The following is a 26,297-nucleotide window of genomic DNA, read 5'->3' as shown; positions in this document are numbered from 1 at the left end:
TAGGACTGCATAAGCCCCATGTGTTGGACTGGGTGATCCTTTTACAGGTCCTGTCCAACTCAGGATGTTCTGTGGCTATAGCAGTCCTGTTAACTAGGACTTGTGGGATGAATCTGCGTGTGAGTGTCTTAGCATCTCCAATCAACGTGCAGCTTGTCAGAGCAGCTGGAGGAATTTAAATGCTCAGTTCCTTAGGTAATTAAACTTCCTGACTGGCTGCAGCTAAACTGAGTTACTGTATAACTACTAAACAAGCATACTAGGGTAAAACTTGCCTTAACAGTTGGTGGAAGAAATTGATCTATTCCATCTGTTTCTCTCCTCCTGTCTATGTTTATATAAGAATATGTATCTTTCTTCCTCATCTTTTTAATTGATCCACAGTGCTTCCCTACCTTATGACACCTGTCCCTTTGTCTCTGATAGATGCCTCAGAAAACTATTTAAATGATATCACGATGTTCCTTTCTAATCGGCAATGAATATTGCCTTAAAACAAACCAATTTCTTCTCTTTAGAAATCCTTGTCTTTTCACTGCTGGATTTCTGAATGTTTCTGATAAAGACATGGAGAATATATGTAACAGCAGTGTCTATATTGACTTCATATTCCGGAGGGCAATGAGATTGATTATTATTTAACACTTGGGTCAATATTTTCCTCTTGGGTCATTAAATCGTGATTTTCATTTTTATCAAAGTTGATATGTGCCTATGAAGGCAATCAAAACTTCCATTAAAACCTGGAATGTACCTTGTACCTAGTTTATATGATAGCTGACATGAGAGATGGATTAAATAGATACATTACGTTGTGTGGAATCAGATTGTTTGTCTGACCAAGATAATGTCCCGTGCTTTATGTCCAGGAATTCATGTAAGTATCTGACCACATACAATACATTTTTACACAACTGCACAATTACATTTTCCTAAACATTGTGTAGCACAGTTTTTGTGTTTAAAGAAGCCAAGGTGATTAATTGCTGGCAAAAGGTGCAGTTTTAAAATCTCCTGAGGCTAATGCTAGAGTTGAGAAGTCAGAGGAGCCCAACAAATTGCTCCGTTGTATCATAAGTTACCATGAACTCTCAGGTTCCTCGGTTGGCATGGAATCTTGCACAGATGTCATGTTTATTTCTGCTGTGGACAGAAATGCACCGGTGTTGACACTGGATTCATGAGATCATGTCAGTTCCAATAGGTAAAACGAGGTACGGCTGACTAACAAAGTTTGACACTGATTATAGGCTTGGCCCAGAGCTCTGCTCTGAGTTTGTCTGAAGAGCACTGACAAAGGTGTAATTCCTCACATACAATCCTCTAGTATTTATAGTGTCTGTTGTGAAGAACCACAAAGCTTACTTCAGTATTACAGATTTTGCCTTTCTTTCCTCCCTAGGTGTTCTGTGACTACCATGGACACTCCCAGAAAAAGAATGTGTTCCTCTATGGTTGCAGTATCAAAGAGACCTTGTGGCAAGCAGGTTGCGTGGTCGACACAGCAGTTATCACAGAAGATGTTGGCTACAGGGTAGGTCTGCTTTGTTCCTTTCTACAGTTGTTGGCATATATGTGCACCTACATCCCTCTTTAAGATGAGGTCAGATCACAAGTTCTGTTGGTAGGTGCAAACTTGTCTTGCAGCAGAGGAGTAGAGATCCAGAAAAGTTTAAATGATTCCTACTATCTTCATGCACCAGATATCTGCGAGAATATTGTCAATAGGTGGATCTCTAATTCATTTCATTAAGATGCTGTTTTGTTGTCACTGCCGCTGACTAATAGAAATGTTGTATTTTTGTGTTTTATAAGTTCCAAGTATACATGTGCTTCTCTCACCCTCAACTCACGAGAAGTCCCCGTGGAAACACTTGTTTCACAAGGAAAAGCAGGAAGGGTGCTTACAGTCAGAACATCGCTTGTTGTATTTGAAATCAGTGGGCTTGAAAAGGCTGAGGATAGTTCACTGTTACACAAACAGAATTCAAATGCTGCTTTCAGCATCTGGTGCCTGTCTTGAATCTGCAATGAAGAAACCAAGAGCAAGCCTCCAAGGGTGTCCAAGAATCTGCAGTGGCCTAGATGAAAGGCTTTGTGATTGCAAAATATGGGAAGTTTCTCTCCTTCCTCCCATGAGTAATTGGGGACGATCCTGCTCTCCATGTATTTACTTCCCAAAAACATGAGCAAAATACCTCAAGAAAATTGTGATTTTTGAACAGCCTTTGCTGTAGCCCTTGATTCGTGGGAGAAAGAGGCATTGTTACTTCCTAATACTTGGCCTCAGATGACATGCGTAGCATTGACATTGGAAAACCCAACTTCAGGATTTCTCCTTTTAATCACCATTCCAGGCCCCTTTGACAGTAATCTCTGAAGGGACCTCAGTAAAGAATCCTAATTCCATTCTGACCAAATGGGAACGGAGGTTTATGGACATGGGCAGCACCCCCGTTTTTGTGCATGCTAAATCCAGCTGTATGAGAGACAGGGAGCATGGTTAAAGTAATGTGTTGTCATAAAAGAATCCTTTGAAAAGATGCGTTTTCACCCTCCCAGAAATACAATTGAAAGGTAATTAATGAGAAAAGCAGAGGGGAAAGAACTATTAGTGTGAAATCCAGTGAAAGCTGGTAAAATGAAAGGAATATTAAATTCAGATTTGATAATGCTTCTAAATGAGTCCTGACTACAGAGACATTACTGTTACCTGCCAGCGTTTTTATTTAATCAAATATAGAAGACTGATTATGCATATAATTTCAATTGTTTTAAAAACTAAACTGGATTAGAGATCTGATTATGGTACTTCATAGCATATATTTACAAAAATCTGTGTGCTGTTTCAGATAAGGACAGAATGAAAACTATCTGAACCTTCACACGCAGTTTAGCTGGATCTCATGATTGTGTTCAGGATTATAATTGTTTGGGTGACTGTGCTTTATTTTTAACCCAGCTCCAGGAAAACCTGGATGTGTTGCTCGGAATCATAATATTTTGCAGCAAATTGTACTTTGAGGGCAATTCAGAAGCAGTGGATGTTTAGTTCAGAGCAAGTAATCAATTTTAAAGATTCCTCTGTTCGGTATTCTCCCAGGAAAAGGAATGCTGTAGTTCTTAATAGCACACTGTAGATCTTGACTTAAGAGTTAGGCTCATGCTGGTCTCAGGTTTGAAATGTAATCTCTCACTTTGTTCCAGTTATCTGTTCACAAGGTTTTTTTCTGCTGATGAATGGACCTTATAGATCTTTATGTCTGTACCTTACAGAACTGGTAGGGTCCATTCATAGCTATAGATTGGATATGCTGAAAATAACATTTACTTTCTTATTACAGAGGTATGTATGATTATGATGTTTGCAGTGGATATTGCAGAACAGTTTAGGCCAAAGATTTTATCTTCTGCGTCAGTCATCCTTTAAGAGAAGACCAGCTATTAAATGTTATTTTCTCAATTTTGATGAAACCAAGCAGTCCTGTACAGAACTGTGATGTAAAGCTCAACAGAGTGGAACTAGAATTGCTTAGAATCAATCAGTTTCACTGATTGTTATTGGAAAGTGAAATTAGCTGGTTGGCTTTCACTGCCCAAACTGAATGAAATTTGAGGGTCAATGCCATTAGCAATGAGCAGAAACTCCTTCTGTATGATTCCATTCCATTCAGAAGTTTAAGAAAGCTGTCATCAAAGAAATAATGAACGTTCTTATTTTACAAGCTCTTCACTGGATGGTCTTTGGGCATGTACTGGGATGCAAGCACAAAGGTTTATATGCACATATGTGCTTTTGTATGTAAATGCCCAATTTCTACACCGAGTACACCTAGTGTTAAGGTATCTAGTATATACTTTTACAGTTAGCATGAAGAAGTGTTGCATCCACACTGATAGAAATATTTGATAGCGCTGTGTATTAGCAGTGTTTATAGGCTGCTGTTGAGAAAAATGATTTCTAGAATAAGAAAATCACTCAGAGCTAAGAGGTAATTTTACTGAATTTTCATATTTACTCTTTATTGCCGCTTTCTATACAGAGTGCATTCAATGTACCATTTGATCCCAGATGAGAATAGTTTGGTTTATTTCACAATGCAAGATAGTTAAATGCTAAGCTCTATTTTCCTATAATTATCTGTGACCTTCAGTGGGATTATGCATTCCCCTTCTTTGCTGTGTGCTGTGTTCAAACAAAATTCCTCCTATAGCTGAATCCCTTGTCAAATTGTGAGGAGGAGCTGGAAAGGAAAGAATGGAAACATTGTGCGCTGAGCTATGACTGCAGCCCTCTAGGCAGAACAGGAAAATGTAGTTAATGTTGAAGCAGCTTAAAAAATAAAGCTTCATAAGTGACTTCAGCAGTCCAAAACTATAGGATGTGCAAAGACATCATTTTGGATGGGATGTACCAAATGTACTTACAGCATTTTTGTCTGTGACTGGGGACAAAAAAACAAACAAACACAACAAAACATTAGAATATGAAGATTTCACTTGGGATGAAGATGAGTCCAGTTTGGCACTAACTGGAACTATCACAGTGACAGTTTCTACAGGTAGCTTTGGTGATACGCGCTTTAAACAGCATAGGCCTCTTGTAGATGTATTTGTGATATAAATGCATGTACATCTGTTTGATTCATTTTCTCATTGCTGATACTTTCTTATAGACTCTTCCTAAAATCCTGGACAAAGTGGCCCCTGCATTTGTCATGAACAGCTGCAGCTTCCTTGTAGAAAAGTCCCGCGAGTCAACAGCCCGGGTGGTGGTATGGCAAGAAATGGGTGTGCTGAGGAGCTACACCATGGAGAGCACGTACTGCGGCTGCAGCCATGGTCTCTACAAAGTAAGTACCTCTTCCAAAGAACTACATGGCACACTCCTTCTAATGTGTGTCTAATGAGCTTGGGAGAATAGAGAGTGCTGTTTTTATGCTGTTTGGTATTGCCAGCTTCCTTCTATAATATAAGTGTAGCCATTCTACTGAGTTTCTTCTCAGTTAAATCCTTCCACGATCCTTCACTTTTAATCTTCCATGCCAGGGAAGTAGGTTCCTTGCTACGAGGTTTCATTTGACAGTGAAATAAAAAGAAATTCCAGTCTAATGCCAAAAATATTGAGCTGAATGAAGGAGTGTTTTTGAGATGATACAGACTGTGTCTTTATAATGGTATTCACAGTAGATCTGAGGTAATTAACATGAATATTAGGAGTCGTACACTTCCTGTTGCAGTCTATCTGGGCATTTGCTTGGCTAAACTTAAGAGCCTGCACTGAGAATTCTGCACTTGGAGTTTGTTACTGACAGCCAAAGGTAGCTCATCTATGAGCTGAAGCCACAGCTTTAACTGTGAACTAAATGGAGCTAAATTTCTTACCAAATGATGTTCCAGATACTGTGGGAAGGGCTGTACTTGTGCTGAGTGCATCAGAGACAGGAGCCTCTTGGCACTTTTTAAGTACATGGTTTGAGCTCTGGTAATTGTATTTAGCTGTACATAATTCTCCACTTGCTCAGTTGGTGAATTCTTTTTGTTCCTTTCCCAAACCTGTTGCTTTCCATGGAGGGGATTCTGTGCTCCACCTTATTTCTCCCACTAGGGAGCAATCCTTATCTATACAGCATTAATATGTGGTTAAGGATCCGAAAAGACCCTTAAGGAAAAAGCCATTGTTACAAATAACAATTAATAAGATGTTCAAATTATTCTTTGCAAGTTCTATGTTAATCCTTTTACATTCCATAGAATGTGGCCAGCAAGTACTCAGCTACTGTTTTAACAGTGCTCTACTATACTCACATCATTTCTTAGATAGAAAAGGCAGAAGAAATATCTGAAGATGGTTTAAAGAAAGAGAATATAACTGCCCTGAGCATTACACCTAGTGCTCCCTACTCTGAGAAGTGCTGATGGGGTGCAATAGGTACCACAGGTTGTGGTGGGGTTTTAAATTTCCTTCAGACAGTGGGGAGAAATTCTACCTTGACTAATGTCAGTGGCAAAACTCCTAGTGATCTCCATGGAGAATTTAACTCATTTCCTAGATAATCTGAGTAACATCTAAAAGCAGTTGGACATCAGGTTATATCAGTGTCTAATGATTTGTTCTCTACTTCCTTCAGTATTTTCAACCCAAGTTTGCATAAGTTGTGCCAGCAGATCTAAAATGTTTTATGCAACGTTCTCCCAAGTGCACCACCACTCAGTAAGCTGGTGGTCAGGCTTCTAATGGTGTTGGTAGCAGTTCTGGATCCTGATCTTTGACTTTCTTCCTTCTTGAAAATGGTGAAAATAATGGTGAATGTAGCTGCTTTGCTGACTGTAAACTGAGATACAAACTTCTTGTGCTTGAAGTTGCACATATCTGATAGGGAGTTTGCAAAGGATTTAGGAAAAAACAGAGGAAGGCTTTGTAGAGACTGTAAGAAGCTTAAATATTAAATACACAGGGCTGTCAGGTAAGCCCCCTCTCACCACAGAGCAATGTTGTAGGAGGGCTGAGGTAACCTGTCTGATAGAGAGGCCCAGAAAAGAAGTTCCTAAAGTTTTTCGATTGCACGGTGTGTGGCATATCATGTATAGAAATGTGACTTTCATTTCTAAAGCAGTTTAGTGAGTGAAAAATAAGGCATGAATTTGTTACTAGTGATATGTAAATGAGAAACAGTTGTGACCCCAGCCTCGATTAAAAGTCATTTGATTTCAAATGGGTATGGGGGGAGGTCAGAAATGAGAGCAAAAGAAAAGATGACTTGTCTCTGTTGAATCTCCCTGTCTGTGTGATCAATGGAAATGCAATAAGCCATCTACCCTTAAGGAAGAGAAACATAAAACTAAAGAAACTATTGATCTTATCTAAGGTTTTATTCAACATAAAGAAGAAGAAAAGAAGGGGAAAAAAAATCCAGACTCTCTTTGATTTTGTCTGGATTGTCCAATTGAGTCTTAGAACAGCAGTGTCTCCATTTGAAAGCTGCCTAAAACAAAGCAGTCCATTTCAACAAGGAATTCTCCTTCCTACTTCTACCAGTTTACAATCTCACAATCAAAAAGTAATCAGAAACTGCCTATCATTTCTCTCCCAGTGTGAATGCAGTCTGTATTAACTCCCTCACTGGACCTATTGCCCTCCAGGTTTGTATTACTGTCCTCCTTTTGCAGGATTTTGTTGAGCCATCTTGTCTTATTTGGTTTGCAGAATACTGAATATAAGGCTGTGCCATAGAAAGCTCTATTCAGTACAATCGGGAGCAAATATTGGCCCAAAAGAATCAAATCTGCACTGACGCATATGGATATTCTCCTAAGTTTCTTCAGTGTGATTCATTTTTAAACTGGCATAGCTCTTTGTTTTACCATATCCTATTGTACTACACTTTATTCTTCTTGATTCTTGGCTGACTAGTTAAGACGCCTGTAGTAACGTACTGCACTGGGATGTTCAGATTACTAACTGTATTCACCATCCTACGAGTTTGATGTATTTTGAGCCATGTATACATTTGCGTTCCAAAACAGATATAGTAGAAACATGGCAAATCTCAAAACTCAGCTCCGTGCTCTCTCAGTACATGTGGTGTTGGAAAGGCATTTTCCTTGACATGTTGTGCCTGGTAGAGGAGATGAAGTACTGATGTAAATAGACTTCAGCTTCTTGCTTCAAAGGGATACACGCAACAAGGAGTAACAAATGAGTTTTTAAATTATTCCAGATATTTTGACAGTACCCTTTGAAGGAGATTTTACTGGTGACGTGGATCCCTTTTTGAAGAAAGTCTTTGGGAGAGTCAAGAGAAAAAATTAATTCTGTCCAGTCTAATGCTTCTGAATGAGGGGAATTGAATGCCCCAACTTTTATTATCCGACTTGATGAGAGGGAAAAGCCATCCATTTGCAGAGATGATGGAATCAGGGAGAGCAGCACCGAGCAGAGTGGCCATACGTTCATAAGAAATTGTTGATAGTTGTTCAAAACACCTTTGAAAGGAGGATTTGGGGAATTTCAGGAACGCTCTTCCATAGAACCCATCTTCATGTTGGAAAAGTTTTTCTTCTTTTGAGTCCAACTACTCAATTCACTGAACTGGTAAAGCAAGCTAGAGGTGAGGAAAAACTGATGTTGTTTTGTTGGTTGGTTGGTTGGTTTGATTTGATTTTGCTTGCATTCTCTCCAGTCATTTACAGTAGGAGAAATTAGAGGTAAAATTGTGCCTGATGTAACGGCAGCAATTGGCAGGTGGAGCCTGGCCAGAGTAACTGTCAAAAGTCATGGCCTGTCTAACAATTAGAAGCCCCCATCTCTACAAAACTCACCCCAGATAAATTGTGAGAGTGAATGTCCCTGAAGGTTCTGTGAGCCATCTTCGTGTGAGCGAGGATGTGACATTAGTCATGTAACGTGTGTTCCACAAATCATGTGCCATCTTGCTGAAGTCTGTCTCGTTCTGTTTAGAAGGTTAATAAATTGCATTTTTTTGTTTTTCCTATGCTATACTGGCATAAAACCAAGATAACTTTCTTGTTAGATAAGAGCCAATAGTTTGTATTTCGGAGATGGAAGTACTTAAATGCTGAGGGATAAAAGGACGGAGCTGCTGATAAACGGGTAGCAGAACTGGATGAAAAGCTCTGCATCCTGGCCCCTTATACAGTAACTGCAGAGATGAGAGTCTAATAAATGGGAAGAGCTGCCATTATCCATCCCCTGTAACCTGGCTAGCATTTACTGAATTATTTTATACAAGTAATGAACCAGTGAATTGCCGTGAAAGTGTGGCAGAAATAAAGCAGTATGCCAAGATGAAAGCCTTTCCTCTTGCTACTCTTTCAGAGGTGGACTGCTCTGGTTTGACCCATTTCTGTCCAAAATAACCAAATTGTTACTAATACATCATTTGTCCCTGAAATTGCAGTTCTGTTTCTTTATAGTTATCTATAGGCAATGAAAGATTTTCTTTATCTTCCTTATTATTGCGTATCACATATTATATTTCTGTGGAATTTTTATGTATGCCTTATTCATAAGCCGTTTATTACAGTCGATAGTCAGAAATTGGGTTGTTTTGAGGGAGTTTGCAGTCGCATAACGTTGTCTTACTGGCATACAGAAGCAATGATATTCTTGTATATCATTCTTGTAATTGGATGCCTAGTGCACAAACTTGCAAATAATTTTAATTTGGACTCATGCCAGTTGTCATGGTTTTGTAATTTTGTAATTTTGCTATCAGTATTCCACATCATAACATCATGTCAAGTATGGATACTTCTGTTGAATGTGCAGTCCACAGAAGAAGACTACATATCCCAGAGAACAACAGGAGTGACAATAAGTCACGGGACCAGGACTCTATATAATCTCGTTCCCAGGCTGGAGTGCCCTCCTTCTTCTCTCGAACTTCTCGGAGAGTGGGAAGCGTTCCAGCCGTGTCGCCTAGAGTTCACAGTAGGCCTCTCGGTTTTCGGAGACTCTCTCTCTCTGTTTCGTTCGATTTTGTTAGCCTTAATTATATTATATTGTGTTATCTTGTATTTCGATATCATATTTAGTAAAATAAGTTTTTCCTCCTTAGATTGTCGCTGTTTTATCCCACTCCCCTTTTCCCCCTCCTTTCCAGGCCCCGGGGGGGGGGGCGTGGGGTGGCTTCCCCTGTCACGGGCATAGGTAAATCTAAGTAACCCGTGACAGATTTTTGGTGGAGAATGCGGGCAAGAGCTTTTTAGCTTTTAGAACAACTCTCTCTTTGCTCTTAAAGAGCTTCGTTACGGGAGTGTTGGGAGTGTTATCTTTCCGTAGCTGCTCACGGAGAACGTGACCTTGAAATACCAGACAAATTGTCAACATTAAGGGCTGCTGCACATTCTCAGCATTGCTATCTAACTTTTGTGTAGAAAACAAAGGGATTTCTTTCTCCCTTAGAGCAAAGCTAGCTAGCTCTGACTTTTACAGAGCCTGCCAGCTATGAATCCACTCTTCATCCCAGTTGCTCTGTTTAAGGGATTGAAAGCAATTATGATCTTCTTAAAGTATTGGTCAACTATTAACACCATAATTTGGTGTTGTGGAATTGTGCAGATATATAGCCTAATAAGGTGGATACTGATGGAGACACCTGCCTGGTACTTTTACGAGATGTGGTATGGTCAGAATTTTGGCATCTACACCTCAGATGGAATTGTGAATCTTACAAACACTTGCATCCCAGATGGAACAGGCAATTTTACAAATACTTGCATCCCAGATGGAACAGGCAATTTTACAAACACCACCATGTTTAATTCATTGTACAGGCTAAAAAAACCCTTTTTATTTAGGTTGTACTCTCAGATTTCCACACGCTTTTCAATAACTGAGATAGGGTTCATACTTGCATTCATGTTATCACTATCAATGCATGCATATATGTTCCTATGCATTCGTTCTATGCGGAAGTCTCCTCCAGAACCAGAGAATGATGACTGGCAGGGAATATGGAAAGGTTTAGGAAAAGTCTTAGAAGCATGGGGACCCGCAGTGTCATGGGATTTCACTCTTGAACACCTAAGGGACCCTAAGAAATTAAGTGAGTATTTGGGTCAGAGATCTAAGGAGGTAAACCTTATGTGGGGTTTGGCTTATGCATACCGTGCTTTGTATCATACTATTCTGGAGAGAGAGAGTTTCCGATCTGAGATTCAAGCCCAAGTTAATTCTGATCAGTCACAGGAGGCATCAGTAGCAATATCAGTTGCCCCTGTGGAAGGCAAGAAATGGAAACGGGTGTCCATGCGTCTAGAACGAAAAGAAGGAGAAGCACAGGGGGCGGCAGCAGAAGACCCAGGTGCCGGGCATGGAGCAGTACCGAAAAAAGCAAAGGCAAAAACCAAGAGGCATGAAGAAGAGACTGATGATGAGGAGGAAATCACCTATTGTCGACCTCTGAAGCTGACTGAAATCCAAGGCTCAAGAAAGGAGTTCACACGGCGTCAAGATGAAGGTATCCTTGCTTGGTTGCTTCGCTGCTGGGACAACGGGGCCAACAGCTTGTCTCTAGATGGTAATGAAGCTCGCCAACTAGGAAGCATTGCCCAAGATGCAGGTATCGACAGAGGGATTAGCAGATGTTCGGATGGAGCTGCCACTCTCTGGTTGCGGCTGTTAGAAGCCGTGAGAGAAAGGTACCCCTATAAGGATGCTTTGAAGCCTAAATTTGATAGTTGGAATACCGTCCAAAAAGGTATTCAGCGCCTGAGGGAATTGGCCATGGCGAAAATGTTGTACAGCCCTGATCCAAGCGAACTTGACCCTGAGAGAGTGAGGGCCGATCCTGACATGTGGCAGAAAATCACAAGTACAGCACCAGAGAGAATTGCACAGTCATTGGTATCAGGATCTAAAGGGTTCGTGGACAGATGGCCCCGAGTTGTTGAGCTGATTATAATGCTTCAAACCATCGATCAGCAGCTCCCCCAACTGCATGCCGCAGTTTCTGCCATCTCACGGCTAGAAAACCGAGTAGATGAAATGTGCAAGAAATTGTTTCCATCAACTAATTGTAATGATCCTGTAATAGTATCAGAAACAACTGATGAAGGTCAATCCTCGTACGGGCCACCAGGTCTAATGAAGGATCTGATCAAACTAGTCCAGTCCTACTCCCCACCTGCATCATCAAAAGTCTCAGCTGTTAAACGCACACGCTTCCCAGCTCGAGCAAAGAACAACAGTACGATTGCACCGCGTGTTTCCATGTGGCGCTACCTACGTGACCGTGGAGAAGACATGAGGAAGTGGCATGATCAGCCTACTTCTGCACTACGAGCACGGGTGAAAGAACTGCTAGACATACCAACCACCAGTGGAGTTGCTCCAGTCATCACAGGTAACCAATAGAGGGGCCCTGCCCTCAGTCAGGGGAGGGAAAGGGATAATAGAGTTTATTGGACTGTGTGGATTCGATGGCCTGGCACATCAGAACCACAGGAATATAAGGCGCTGGTGGATACCGGTGCACAGTGCACCCTAATGCCTCCAGTCATGAAGGGACAGAATCAATCCATATTTCTGGAGTGACTGGGGGCTCTCAAGAATTGACTGTGCTGGAGGCTGAAATAAGCCTCACTGGCAAAGACTGGCAAAAACATCCTATTGTGACTGGCCCATGGGCTCCATGTATACTGGGTATTGATTACCTCAGAAGGGGGCATTTCAAGGATCCTAAGGGGTATCGATGGGCCTTTGGGATAGCTGCTGTAGACATGGACAACATTAAGCAGCTGTCTGTTTTGCCTGGCCTGTCAGAGGACCAGTCTGTTGTGGGGCTGCTACGAGTAAAAGAGCAGCAGGTACCGGTTGCTACAAAGACAGTGCACAGACGGCAGTATCGCACCAACAGGGATTCCTTGCTCCCCATTCATGATTTGATTCGCCAGTTGGAGAATCAGGGAGTGATCAGTAAAACTCACTCACCTTTTAACAGTCCCATATGGCCAGTGCGTAAAGCCAGTGGAGAATGGAGGCTGACAGTAGACTACCGTGGCCTGAATGAGGTCACACCCCCATTGAGCGCTGCTGTGCCGGACATGTTGGAACTCCAGTATGAGCTGGAGTCAAAAGCAGCCAAATGGTATGCCACCATTGACATTGCCAATGCCTTCTTTTCTATTCCTTTGGCCGCAGAATGCAAGCCACAGTTTGCCTTCACCTGGAGGGGCATTCAGTATACTTGGAACCGTTTGCCCCAGGGGTGGAAACACAGCCCAACCATTTGCCATGGGTTGGTCCAAACTGTACTGGAACAGGGTGGTGCTCCTGAACACCTGCAGTACATTGATGACATTGTTGTGTGGGGCGATACAGCAGAAGAAGTTTTCACAAAAGGAGAGCAGATAATCCGGATTCTTCTACAAGCTGGCTTTGCTATTAAGCGAAGCAAAGTAAAAGGACCTGCCCAGGAAATTCAGTTCTTAGGTATAAAGTGGCAGGATGGACGTCGTCACATCCCAGCAGATGTGATCGACAAAATCACTGCCATGTCTCCACCAACTAGCAAGAAAGAGACACAATCTTTCCTGGGTGCAGTAGGCTTTTGGAGGATGCACATTCCAAACTACAGCCTCATTGTAAGCCCCCTTTATCAGGTAACGCGGAAGAAGAATGATTTTGCATGGGGCCCTGAGCAGCAGCAGGCTTTTGAACAGATTAAACAAGAGATAGCCCGTGCTGTAGCCCTGGGGCCAGTACGGACTGGACAGGATGTAAAGAACATCCTCTACACTGCTGCTGGAGAGAAAGGCCCCACTTGGAGTTTGTGGCAAAGAGCCTCAGGAGAGACCCGAGGCCGACCCCTGGGATTCTGGAGTCGATCATATAAGGGGTCTGAAGAGTGCTACACTCCAACTGAGAAGGAGATCTTAGCCGCGTATGAGGGGGTTCGGGCTGCTTCCGAAGTAGTCGGGACTGAAACACAGCTCCTTTTGGCACCTCGACTGCCAGTGCTGAACTGGATGTTCAAAGGACAGGTTCCCTCCACCCATCATGCTACCGATGTCACCTGGAGCAAGTGGATTACGCTGATTACACAGCGAGCGCGAATGGGAAACCTCAATCGTCCAGGAATCCTAGAGGTAATCATGGACTGGCCTGAAGATAAAAAGTTTGGAACATCACCAGCAGAAGAGGTATCACGTGCTAAAGAGGCCCCACCATACAACGAATTACCAGAAAATGAAAAGAAATATGCCCTATTCACTGACGGATCATGTCGCATTGTAGGGAAGCATCGCAAATGGAAAGCTGCTGTGTGGAGCCCCACACGACAGGTTGCAGAGGCCACTGAAGGTAAGGGAGAATCAAGTCAGTTTGCAGAGGTAAAAGCTGTCCAGCTGGCCTTAGATGTTGCTGAACGGGAGAGGTGGCCAATGCTGTATCTTTATACTGACTCATGGATGGTGGCAAATGCCTTATGGGGGTGGTTACAGCGGTGGGAACAAAATAACTGGCAACGGAGGGGAAAATCTGTTTGGGCCGCTGAATTATGGAAGGACATTGCTTCCCGAACAAAGAATATGGTTGTAAAGGTGCGTCATGTGGATGCACATGTGCCCAAAAGTCGGGCTACTGAAGAACAACAAAACAACCATCAGGTAGATAAAGCTGCTAGAATTGAGGTGGCTCAAATCGACTTGGATTGGCAGAATAAGGGCGAATTATTTCTAGCTCGATGGGCTCATGAGACCTCAGGCCATCAAGGAAGAGACGCAACATATAAGTGGGCCAGAGACCGAGGGGTGGACTTAACCATGGACGCTATTGCGCAGGTTATTCATGATTGTGAAACATGTGCCATAATTAAACAAGCCAGAAGGATGAAACCTCTCTGGGAGGAAGGGCGATGGCAAAAGTATAAATATGGGGAGGCGTGGCAGGTTGATTATATCACCTTGCCACGATCTCGCAGTGGTAAGTGTTATGTACTCACTATGGTAGAGGCAACCACTGGGTGGCTTGAAACATACGCAGTACCCCATGCAACTGCTCGAAACACCATATTAGGTCTTGAGAAACAAGTCCTGTGGCGACATGGCACCCCAGAAAGAATTGAATCTGATAATGGGACACATTTCAAAAATTCTCTTATAAATACTTGGGCCAAAGATCATGGCATTGAGTGGATTTATCATATTCCCTACCATGCACCAGCTTCTGGTAAAATTGAACGATATAATGGGTTGTTGAAAACTATGTTGAAAGCAATGGGTGGTGGAACATTTAAGCACTGGGAGAAGAATCTGGCAGAAGCCACTTGGCTGGTCAATACTAGAGGATCTGTCAATCGTGATGGTCCTAGTCAATCTAGCCCCCTACACACTGTAGAAGGAGATAAGGTCCCTGTTATATATGTAAAGAACATGTTGGGAAAAGCTGTTTGGGTCCTTCCAGCTTCTGGAAAGGGCAAACCTATCCGTGGAACTGTCTTTGCCCAGGGACCTGGGTGCACTTGGTGGGTAATGCAGAAGGATGGGGATGTTCAATGTGTGCCACAAGGGAATTTGATGCTGGGGGAGTGCAGTCAATAATTTTATGTATCTATATATATATGTTTGCATGTGTAGTGTATTTTAGTTATTATAGTTGTACATTTAGTTATGTTACATGCAATTCTACTATTTAGCTATCACAATTTTACATATGTGTATATATATGTATATATATGTATATATTAACCATGATGTAATAATGTAGAATAAGGGGTGGAATGTCATGGTTTTGTAATTTTATAATTTTGCTATCAGTATTCCACATCATAACATCATGTCAAGTATGGATACTTCTGTTGAATGTGCAGTCCACAGAAGAAGACTACATATCCCAGAGAACAACAGGAGTGACAATAAGTCACGGGACCAGGACTCTATATAATCTCGTTCCCAGGCTGGAGTGCCCTCCTTCTTCTCTCGAACTTCTCGGAGAGTGGGAAGCGTTCCAGCCGTGTCGCCTAGAGTTCACAGTAGGCCTCTCGGTTTTCGGAGACTCTCTCTCTCTGTTTCGTTCGATTTTGTTAGCCTTAATTATATTATATTGTGTTATCTTGTATTTCGATATCATATTTAGTAAAATAAGTTTTTCCTCCTTAGATTGTCGCTGTTTTATCCCACTCCCCTTTTCCCCCTCCTTTCCAGGCCCCGGGGGGGGGGCGTGGGGTGGCTTCCCCTGTCACGGGCATAGGTAAATCTAAGTAACCCGTGACACCAGTATTCAGGCACCAACAGAAATGGTTGCAGCAATGTTCTTGCCACAGAGCGTATTTGATAAGTACTTGCAGAAGGGAAATGAAAAGAGATGGAGTTTATTCTGGGCTTTCTGATGAGCATTCCAGTAAATTGTTTACATCATCTTTGAAATCTGAGGCTTTTCCTATTTCTGGTTTCCATTGTCTCCCACGTTTTACACTTTTCCTAAGTATGAGTAAGTTTCACAAGCATCCAGAAGTTTCTATCCAAAAAATAATCTCTAAAACGTGCATCTAGTGAACCCTCTGAGGCCTGGGCACGTCATTCAAAAGCAGATGCTAAGAAATATAGAAGAATGTTTTTTTGTTTTTTTTTTTCTAAATAGTTCTGCTTCCAGTTCTGGTCCAAAGTGATTCAAATTGGAAGCAGCTGTAATTGTAAGAGAAGTATAAGAGAAAAACAAATAGTTATCTTGTAGTAATCTAAGGAGTGAAGGATTAAATTAAGGTTTTCTGCTCATTGTGTTTTCTTTAGTTGTTGCCCATTGCAAACGTTTGCATCCTGTTTTCCGTATTTTCATGCTCCTTTTGTGCCCACCAATCCTTTTCAGTAAATTGTGATTCAGTTTTCAAGATATTCTAATGGTACCTTTTAGTCTTGATGATTTCACTTAATGCAACGATATAAAGGTTAATGGCATTTAGGAAATGAGCAAAGGCACATGGGAAAGAGCAAACCAACCAGGAGACGGTGAGCATTCATCTTCCTTGGATGGCCAGAGCAACATAATGATTAGTCTGCAAGCACAGCACCAGGGCTTGTGGCTTGCAGCCACAAACCTGTATTTTCTGGTCCTCTTAGGCTGGATTGAGTCAGATGAGCAAAGTCTTGGATGAGAACTCTCCACGGACTTGGCAGAAAAAATGAGTGTTATATCCTAACTCGGATTTTGTTGATATAAACAAAAGGAGAAATGTATATGGCCTTGAACTACAGAGAAATGAAAAATCAGCTGACTTCTCAGCCTTTTGGAACCAATTTCAAAGCTGATCAAATAGGATCTCGACTTCTCCAACTCCTAAATAAACAGAGTAGCACAATCTGAGCCCTTTGGAAGTAATAGCATCTTAAATCAGTTCCTTTGTCTCTGTTGTTGATAGATTATCGAGGGCTGTCTGTCAGTGTAACTGGAGAACAGGTTCCTTCCCTTGTTTTGGTTTGTAATTGCTTTGTGTTTTGTTGTTAGTGGTGTTTTTTAGGTTTTGTTTTTTTTTTTTTCTTCAGCACAACAGAAAGTAATGATGGGATGAGGTCATTGTAGATCTGACTTTGCAGAGTTGGAAGCATCTAGTTCTGTGGAGGTACACTAGACATGGATGTATTTGGAACAGCAAAGCAGAGCCATCATGTGCTCCCCTCTTTCTCTCAACTCTTTTCCACTACTGTATATAATCGATCAGTTGCTGTAGCTCTGATGTTTACCACTTCTGTTTGGGGCTTAGTCTTAAAGGGCTTGTTCCAACAAATCCCTGCGTTTCTTTCCTTTTACTTGCAAATGATGTGAGCATCTCCTAGTTAGCAGCTGGTTTATTTGTTAAACCAAGGAACACAGCAGATTCTGTGGGACCCAGGAAAGGAAAACAGATGTTACCTTGATTCTGTACATTTCTGAATGCTGATATTTCTCTTTTTTCCCCTTCCAATATACCATAAACAGCTGATACCTGTTTTGTTTGTTTGTTTTCTCCCTCAACTACTTCTAAACCTTTCTAGATGCTTGGTTGCAGCCCAGTCTTCCCATACTCTTGGGAAGAAAGGTGGTAGTAGGTACAGATTGGAAAGAGTTATCGAGCTGCTTCCCTAGAAGCTTTTTTTTTTATTTCCCTAGGAAATAAAAAGCCAGACTACATGGAATCAGAAATGCAAGTATTCAGTCATACCCATTTTCTGGGAGTTGTGGATGGGATTAGATCGAAGATTCCCAGGTGCTGACATTGCAAACCCAGACAACTTAGATGTTAGAATCAAAAAATTCATTTGCAATTAATTAATTTATGGTTGCATGGAAAAGATGCTGCACTTTGGATGAAATGTTACTCTTTCTGAAGCCCACTGAACAGTTCTGAACGGTGCAGCCTTGAATATAAGTGGGATTTAAGTCTGCTAATGAAAAGAACTCTTGGGAAGGATGTGAGACAGAAAAGCAAAATTCCTAATGAAAACTAGCTGTAGTATTCTGGCAGTGTCTCTTTAAAAGTCTAAATATCATTGCACATCATCCTTTCAAGTTTTCAGTGGAATTACAGCGGCTAGGTTTTTGATTTCTGATGTCTCTCTTGCTTGTTAATCTGGTCCCATGTGGATTTATTGTACAAATCTATTTGGCAGCTGAAAATTGCCCTTTGATGAAGCTCATAGTCTAATCATGAACTCCTCAGGCATGGCAAATAAGAATGGGAGGTTGCAAAAGCACAGGCTAGAGGAGCCACGTTTGTCTTTTACTCTGCATGGATTTTAGAAGCATCTAAATTTCAAAGTCTTTTATACACAGGATTTTCTGCGAAGATTGATTTTTACCCCTCTTAGCATCATAACATTTGCCATGCTGGATCAGACCATTGGTCCATATGATCAGGTATCCTGTCTCATACAGTGTTTGGTTCCTCGTGGCTCCTAAGAGAACAAAACCAGGCTGTAGTGCAACTGATTCAATTACACTAAGACATGGAAAAGAAGAAATAATCCTACCGGCCCACCTGACCTGCCTCCTTTCTGCTTCATATGCTGCAGCATGAGGCCTGATTATTTCGAGGGTGTGGTAATGATAATGAGCAACTTTCTCTGTTGATAATTATGGCACTTTTCTGTCCCCTTTCGTAATATTTTCCCACACGGGATTTCCTGCAGCAGTGAACTCCACTAGTTCATACTAGTGATATTAGTGGTATTGGATATGCTGTCCAATATTGAATGTAAACTATATATTGAAATTTAATCTCACTTCCTCCTCCATTCTGTCCCTCCACTGATTTCTGCACTGTACTTCTCACAGCTGCTGTAGCTCCCAGGTTCTTTAATCTGCTGTTCTCTGCCACATCCACTGTTGTCTTTATTCATGGATGATCCAATCGTAGGTCCCTTGGTCTTGTCAAAAAGAAATCAAACTAACTCTATTCATTCTTGCCAACTTTGAAATCTGTAGGTGCATCCTTTCTTCTTCTTTTTTTTTCTCATCCAGTTCTTGTCTCTTTGGTCTTTCCTTTTTTATGTTCCCAATTGAGATTTATATTTTTTTTTCATATGTGCTAAGCTCCTGTACTGATAGCATTGTCTTTCCTCTTTCCCTTCTTCCACAACACTTATTTCAGCTTATGGTCCCAGAAAGAACCATCAGCTCTTCTGGTTTTGACCTCCTATACTACATAGGCAGCTTTGTACCAAACCCTCGTGTTTGTGTAAGATTTTTCATAGAAGAAAGAATTCAGACTGGATTTGAGAGCATCACATGATTGGAAATCCATCTGGTCCCCTGATATTTTGTTCCAGGGATCAGAAAGTGCTAAATATTATTTCCTTGTACGAATTTGAATTCGTCTGCCTGCTATTTTCAGATGTACTCTAGTTTTTTCTCTGTTGGTTTAAAGAGAGATTTAGTAACTTGCAGGTTCTTCTCTTAAAAATACTTACAATGCAACCAAGTTACCTTTCTGTTTTGATAATTACTTAAAACAGGCTGAATTCTATAATAGTTTGTATGAGAATGTGCAGGTAAGTACCTCTGAATTAGCTAAAGGAGCAAGTGGAAAGTCCTGTGCTAAACCACATTAAGCCACATGTCAACACTCTGAAGCAGAATTAAGGTGGCCTTAATTAAATTTGGCTTAACTCATTTCCAAAGTAAATTAAACCAAACTGAATTGCAAACACTTTAATTCTGAATAACGGAGGAGAAATATGTGTTTCTGAATGTGATAAACTTACAGATGAAAGAGGTTGCTTGTGCTGGGTAATCTATGAGGCAGAGAAGGCAATATGTTTAGACATGATATTTCTGGAGCTTCATGGCTTATCTTTAGGTAAGAGGCTCTGTTGTATACCACATATGGATGACAAAGAGAAACCTGCTATATTCTAATTTTTGTCCAAGGAAGAAATTTTTGATGCATGTGATGCCAGATGGTGGCTATCTGCAAGTGAAGATGCATGGTCAGAAAAGAGAAATTACAGCACACAGCCTATGGAAATGCAGACATTAGGGACAATTAAAAAGTGATTCACATACATACTATAAGTGGGGACAGATGAGAGGTGAACGAGCTGAAGACAGTAGAGATCAAAGAAGTTGTTGGCTACTCATAGTTGTGAGAGAAGGAGAATTTGGAGACATCCAAGTGCTGATGTTTTGCAGTATTTCTTTTACTCTCAGACACTCAAGACAGGCAGCTTCTGGAGTATAGAATATTAATCTTTGATGAATAGCTGCTGAAGTGAGACAAGGAATCGTTAAAATATTTTCAACCAAGTAATTATCATAAGCGAGTTCCACTTAGAAAAATGGACAAAGGAATAAACAAGTGTAAGTGTGATTTGGCGTCACACTTTCTTCTTAAAGCAAACAAATATGATACCAAGAGGAGCTTAGATGATGCATGTGGAAATGAGTGCAGTTGTGTGTCATGGGATACGTACGGTTCTTGGTGAAAAGGAAAGATGTATTATTGTTATTATCTAACAACTTTTTAGAGCTGAAATTGAGAGAAGGAAGAAAAGATGGAAAGGTAATGGTTGTGTAAATGATGGATAAACCGAACTGCTTTCCAGTGGTCATAGAGGAGAGTGGTCATAGAGACTTCTGTCTAGGTGTTATGTACCTGAGATTTTGTGTAGGCAGCAGTAAATTCTATTACAGATTCCGAACATTACAGATGATTATTTTCTAGTACAAAAGATGTTGTATCCAATATAGCTCTATTCTGGACCACACTATGATAGGAAAGGGTGAAATAATCTTCGGTGTGAGAGTTGGTGGTTACCTAGACACCAGTGATCATGACCCAATTACGTTTAATAAGGGCAGAGCGCATCATTTCTATTAACATGTGTTCATGTATGTTTTTCCCTTAATATGGGATAATAGTCCAGGACTGAGGATGTATTATAAATAAAGCAGACCACAAGAGGAAGAAAAAAAAGATTACGGAGGTATTATAAATTTTAAAACCAATGTTTTTAAAATAGATTCTGTTACATATCCCAAAAAAAGCTTAATCAAGAATTGAGAACACATTTAGTTAAAACCCATCTTGGTATAATAGTAAAGAGAAGGTGATAATTAGAGCATAGAGGACAGTGAATCATAACACTGATGAAGAATCTATGTAATAGATGGATTGTCAAGAGGTGGATTTCACTTCTTTTAGTCTGTTTCCTTTTTGCCAGTACTAATTGTTTACTAGAGATTCTGACAGATACGAGTAAACAGTGGTAGAGGCCATTTACCTAATCATGATCAAGATATTCTGAGGTGAAAAATGCATAGGTTAATTCTCTGTGAACAAAAGAAAAAGGGGAAAAAGGGTATCAGCCAAAGTAATGTAGGAATTAGATGTGGGAAGCTAAGAAAGTAACTGAAAATTCATGGCAATTGCTACTAAAGACAGTAAAAAAGAATTCAATGCAATGACTGGAAAAGAAAAAGCTATTCTTCTTATGACGTCTGATCAGAAATGTAACCTAAACCCCAAGGAGTTCTTTCTGAGAAGAGCCGCCTGAAGCCTGGTGTACTTCACAATTAAGTTCTGCCTTGGATTAAATAAGTTTTTCCCAAAGTATTCCTAACCAAATCTCTTACTGCGTGCCACCTCTTCTTGGCTATTGCGAAAAGTTTCCTTTGGTGGTGCTGGAAGTAGCAGGTGAACTTACACAAGAATATTGAATCAGAGATTCACTCAGAAACAAAATGAGAAAGGCGATTTTCAATGAGTTTGAAAACGATATTGCAAATGAGTCTGTGAGAGGAGTACAGCTACATACAATGGGAATAAAAAGCCCTGAAACACTGTCCATTTTGCAGTAGCTTATTCCTGGTAGAGATGACTTCTTTTACTAAGTAGGGTTTTAAGTATGTGTATGTTTTTGCCACATGATCAGAAGGACGGTTAGCATCTCAGTGGGAAGTATTCCTTTAAAAGCTGATGGCCAGCAGGCTACAAGTGGAAAGACTTGTTCTGACTTGGAGATAAATATAAAATGCTGTTAGCTTGTGAGGGAGCTGAGAATTGAATTAAGTAGTTTATTTGATTTGAAATGCTAATTCTGTGTGAAAACAATGGAGGACCAGCACTTGTTAAGATATTTCCTCTGCCGCTTTCTTTTTCTGTTATATTATGCCTTCAATTCCATTGTATTATTGTCTGTCTTGTGTTCTTTTTCCCAGCATTGAGAAGTAATAGAGTTGGATCTGACTTGTCATCTGGGTTGGGGAGAATGGGCTGTACAGCCATGTTGTGATGGCCCAGGGCATGCATGCATGCATCGCCAATTGGCAGTGATGGGAAAAAGGGAGACAGCTCTGTAACGCAGCATAAACACGCTTGAGCAACACAATACCTTGCTCACAACCTTCAGATGTCCTGCACCTGGGTGAACAGGCACCTAAAGTCAACACCGTGGCCAATACTACTGCTTTCCACCAAAGATGAAAGCACTGGATGAGCTATGTGATGGGCTTTATGTTCCCTGCAGTCTGATGGCGCATAGGAAGTTTGCAGCAGGCAGCTGGACACCATTTTCCCAGTGACCTTTTGCGAGCAGCCCTCTTGTCTTTTCTAGTGAGGGAGAATGAAGTAAATGGAGTCTGAAAACAGCTCAGACTGGCTCTGAAATAGTGACCGAAAGGTCGCTTTTCTGATCAAGCCATTGTCTTTGGTGATTGGAAGGGCTTCCAGAGGTCAAAGTGCTGAAGTTTTTCTAAATCAGGAATGCTTTCATGAGCCCCCGTGTGCACTGAAATGGCTGGAATTTCTGCTGGTTCATCAGTTGTAGGTAAATGTATTACATAGGCTGAATATCTGCAGCAAGCTACAGCACTGGTTCTGTGGTTTCATGTATTTGATCATCCCTCGCTCACATCAAATCCTTTAATTTGTGAAGCCTGATGTATGATTATGCTGGGGAGTGATATTAAATGTCAGCTTTGAAAATGGGCCTTGTCACGACTAATACGAAATTCACTCCTGTTGTTAATTTAATGAGATAGAGTGACATGCATCATACATTTATTAAATGACCATAATTATATTTATATTAATGCCAATCTCTGCCCAGGAGAGATTCAGGCCTGGCGTAATGGGACGTGTTCATAATGCAGAAGATCTCTGAATATAGATACAGTGAGAAACTCAGGACTGTAAAACCAAGGCCATGTTGTAGGCTGAGACCGAGTAGCTCTGAGATGCTTGGACAGCATTTTGGGTGGGTGAGGCTGTGAGCTTTGATGGAGGTACATGATTAGAGCTCGTGTCAGACCAACAGCTTTTTGGTTATTCCACATGCTGCAGGATTGGTTGAAATTCATTGAGGTATTGACTTGCTCTTAAATGTAATGCATTTGTATGTTCATTCCCTTTAAAAGGTCAACGAAGCAACTTGACAATTTTTAAAGGTAGCCTGCTGTGTCTGAAGTATATTTAGTTTCATGCTGTCTTCTCTGCAGGATATGATATCGAGTTGTTCTGGTGTTATACCGAGCATGTTGTGCATCGTTATGTAGACAAGATCATTGCTCAGACCTAGGAAACAAATAAGAATTGAATTTTTTTTCCGAATCTTTTTTTTTGTACAATTATGTTGTTTTAGGAAAATGGCCCTCGGTTATTGCTCTGGTTTCTTCTATCTGGTTGCATCAATTTCCTGGGAATAAACCAGATTTCTGGGACAGCGGCAGCTCTGCTTGTTGCAGGAGGCAAGAGCAGCCACTACTGAATTCAGTAGCTCCTGTCTGTTGCTTATGCTGATAGTGTCCACTTCTCCTACGCTGCATACTGATGTGTCCCCTGTCTTCACTCTTCTTGTCTGTCACTATAAACAGAGGGGAACAAAGTTGACAGTGTTGGATTGAAGGGCTGTAAGTGGTTATTGATTCCCAGCCTTCTCGCATGCATAGAGGTAGGGTATGTGTTAGAATACAGACACGAGCACACAAGTGGCAATGGCATGTTACTGCCACTGAGTTATGGGATGTGCATAATTGTTCTTTTCAATGCAGTAGCTAGGGGAACATCTGTATGCACACTAGAGGATGTGTTTGTGTGCTGCACTTGGAAGAAGTTGTGCCCAAAGATGTTTGTATGCATGCATTTATTTCTGGTTTTAGGCAGAACACAAAAGGTGTGCAACTGACATGCATATTTATTGCTTTAAATACATGTCTGTATTTTGTGCATCTATGCATAGCACATGTGGCTACCTTAAGGTCTATATTTTCTACGTACAGCTAGAATTATGTTGTGCTGTGTGTCATTCCTCTGTCGTATGACACTGTTTCATGGCTGTCAGTGGAAAGAGAAAAAGGAAGGGATGCATAACTCACCCTTTTGGCCAAACCATTCTTGCAAAGCACTTGTGGGAGCCTGGATTATCTCGTGAAGGGGAAAGGAAGTTCATTTCTAAATGAAAACTGAAAAGAAAAGGTACACAGCAATGATGAAGTTCAGGTTTCATTAGCTTTTGATGTCTGTTCACAGGAAAAAAATCATGTTTCCTTGGTGACCTTTTAATAAATGCAAAGCTAGGTGGGAAATCTGTCCTTCAGTTCCTTTGCATTTGTAACTAATTAAAGGTGTGGAGTGTGGTGTATAGGATTGCAATGAAGCCTGATGTCAGGCAGCACACTCGCAGTGCTGGGGTCTATGGATGTGTGCCTTGCTGTCCTGTGGGCTTCCACGTGCAGAGGAGATGGATGTCTTCTAAGGCTGTTTCGCATCTCCTCTTCTAGCTGAGATTGGAGCAGAAGGGTAAGGTGGGCTCCTCACACTGCGCAGCTCAGTTCTTATATGTATTGACACAAAGGGTGCTAAGGTGGTGGAAAGCAAAACAAAGCAGGCAATTGCTGTCAGTACAGGCTGTCTAAGCTGGTGTGACCTACTGCATTGTAAAGTGAGGGGAAGTGCCTTATTCCTTGTAAAGTATTTTCACTTCTGTTCATCCAGTGTTCATCAAGGTGTTGGAAGGAACGCAGCACATGTTCCTTGACTCTTCTACAGCTTTTTAGTAATATCTTTCTCAGCGTAGGTGTTGCAGAAATTAAACCAATCTGGTTACGTTTTGTGGCATAGGAAGACAGGATAAGCAAGGTTTGCCACAGCAGTGGGTGTTAGAGAAGCTGCTGACAGAAAGCAGAAAAGATAACAGACAGAAGTCAAGTCAGCTTCCATTTAAATACCTTCAACCTCTTGATTCAGAGATACAGTGTGTAAATGGTGAATTGTTTGTCATGTTTTTGATACTCACTGCTTCTGGACAGACATTTGATCTCAGGGTATTCAGGTAACGTTTTAGTGTCTGCCCTTAGTTGGTGTAGCATGAATGATGTCTTCTGTGAATTCATTGGTAGAGAGGAGGAATATTAGCAGAATTTTCTGTGTCTTTTTGGAATAATCTTTAGTGATGCTCTCTGGAAGAGAAAACCTTAGATTTCTGAGTCTGTGTGAAAACATTCAGAGATGAGGGACAGCCCAAAGAGGTGTTGGTTTCATACTGATAAGATCTGGTGTGTTACATGCTGACATGCATCATAAGAATGAGTAGCACCTGACACTTCTGGGCTCACTCCAGATATATAAATGCAGTCCACTTAAGGCCAGGTTGCCTTTGCTTGAGATTCTGACTGGTTGGAATAAATGGGAGTGAAATTTTGTTTATTTCATGTACATTTAATAACACACATTTCAATCCCCAAGGTGCTTCATCAAGTACCCTACTCTTCTCAGTCAGTTCCCCTGATTTCACATGAGGATGTACAGCTGTGATAAGCTGAACTGAATGTGAGGTCTCATAACTCTACAATTTAAACAGCAAGAAGCTTCCAGAAAGGCCAAATCAGTCACTGAAGACCTTCTTTTTAAGACAACCAGAGCAGTCCCAATACAAATCATGTTTTACCCATATTATTTCTGTGTCCGTGTTACAGAGACTTGGCACAAGCCCCAAATACATCTCATTTATATATACACGCTTGACATTAACTGGAAGGGGGAGACTGTGGAAGTGGAGAAAAGACTCATAAAACCTTTAATTCTTGCAATGGCACGTTGGCACTTTTGTGTGCCACAGCTCAGCTACTTGTTGTATAGAGAGAACTCAGCCTATAGGACTGTGTAGGATTTGCATCCTGTTTAGAGGGGAAAGCCAGCAGCAGAGTGCATGGAGAGTACATGCCTATGGTTTTTGAATTACACATTAAATGAGTGTTTGTTCCGCTGGGCTGGGTTTGTGCAGTTAGTATTCGTGGGTGCAAACTAGAGACTGTGGAAGACTACAATATAAACATGAATGTGGATACACGTGGGTGTGGAAGA

At 41.2% G+C, this 26,297-nt stretch overlaps 1 protein-coding gene across 1 annotated transcript in view; it reads left to right on the top strand.

The window, feature by feature from the left end:
• Positions 1-26,297, top strand: part of LOC146755316 (cytosolic carboxypeptidase 4-like) — a 295,069-nt gene that overhangs the window by 217,473 nt on the left and 51,299 nt on the right. The window contains exons 4-5 of the mRNA XM_085525658.1: positions 1,403-1,534; positions 4,677-4,853. Coding sequence (XP_085381784.1) covers positions 1,403-1,534; positions 4,677-4,853 — 309 coding nt within the window. The remainder of the gene's footprint in view (positions 1-1,402; positions 1,535-4,676; positions 4,854-26,297) is intronic.

This window comes from Coturnix japonica, chromosome 33 (genome assembly GCF_054131305.1).
Source record: "Coturnix japonica strain WE chromosome 33, WE-NBRP24, whole genome shotgun sequence".
In the NCBI taxonomy this organism is placed as follows: domain Eukaryota; kingdom Metazoa; phylum Chordata; class Aves; order Galliformes; family Phasianidae; genus Coturnix; species Coturnix japonica.
The sequence above is the reverse complement of the archived record's forward strand: the minus strand, read 5'-3'. Positions and strand labels throughout refer to the sequence as shown.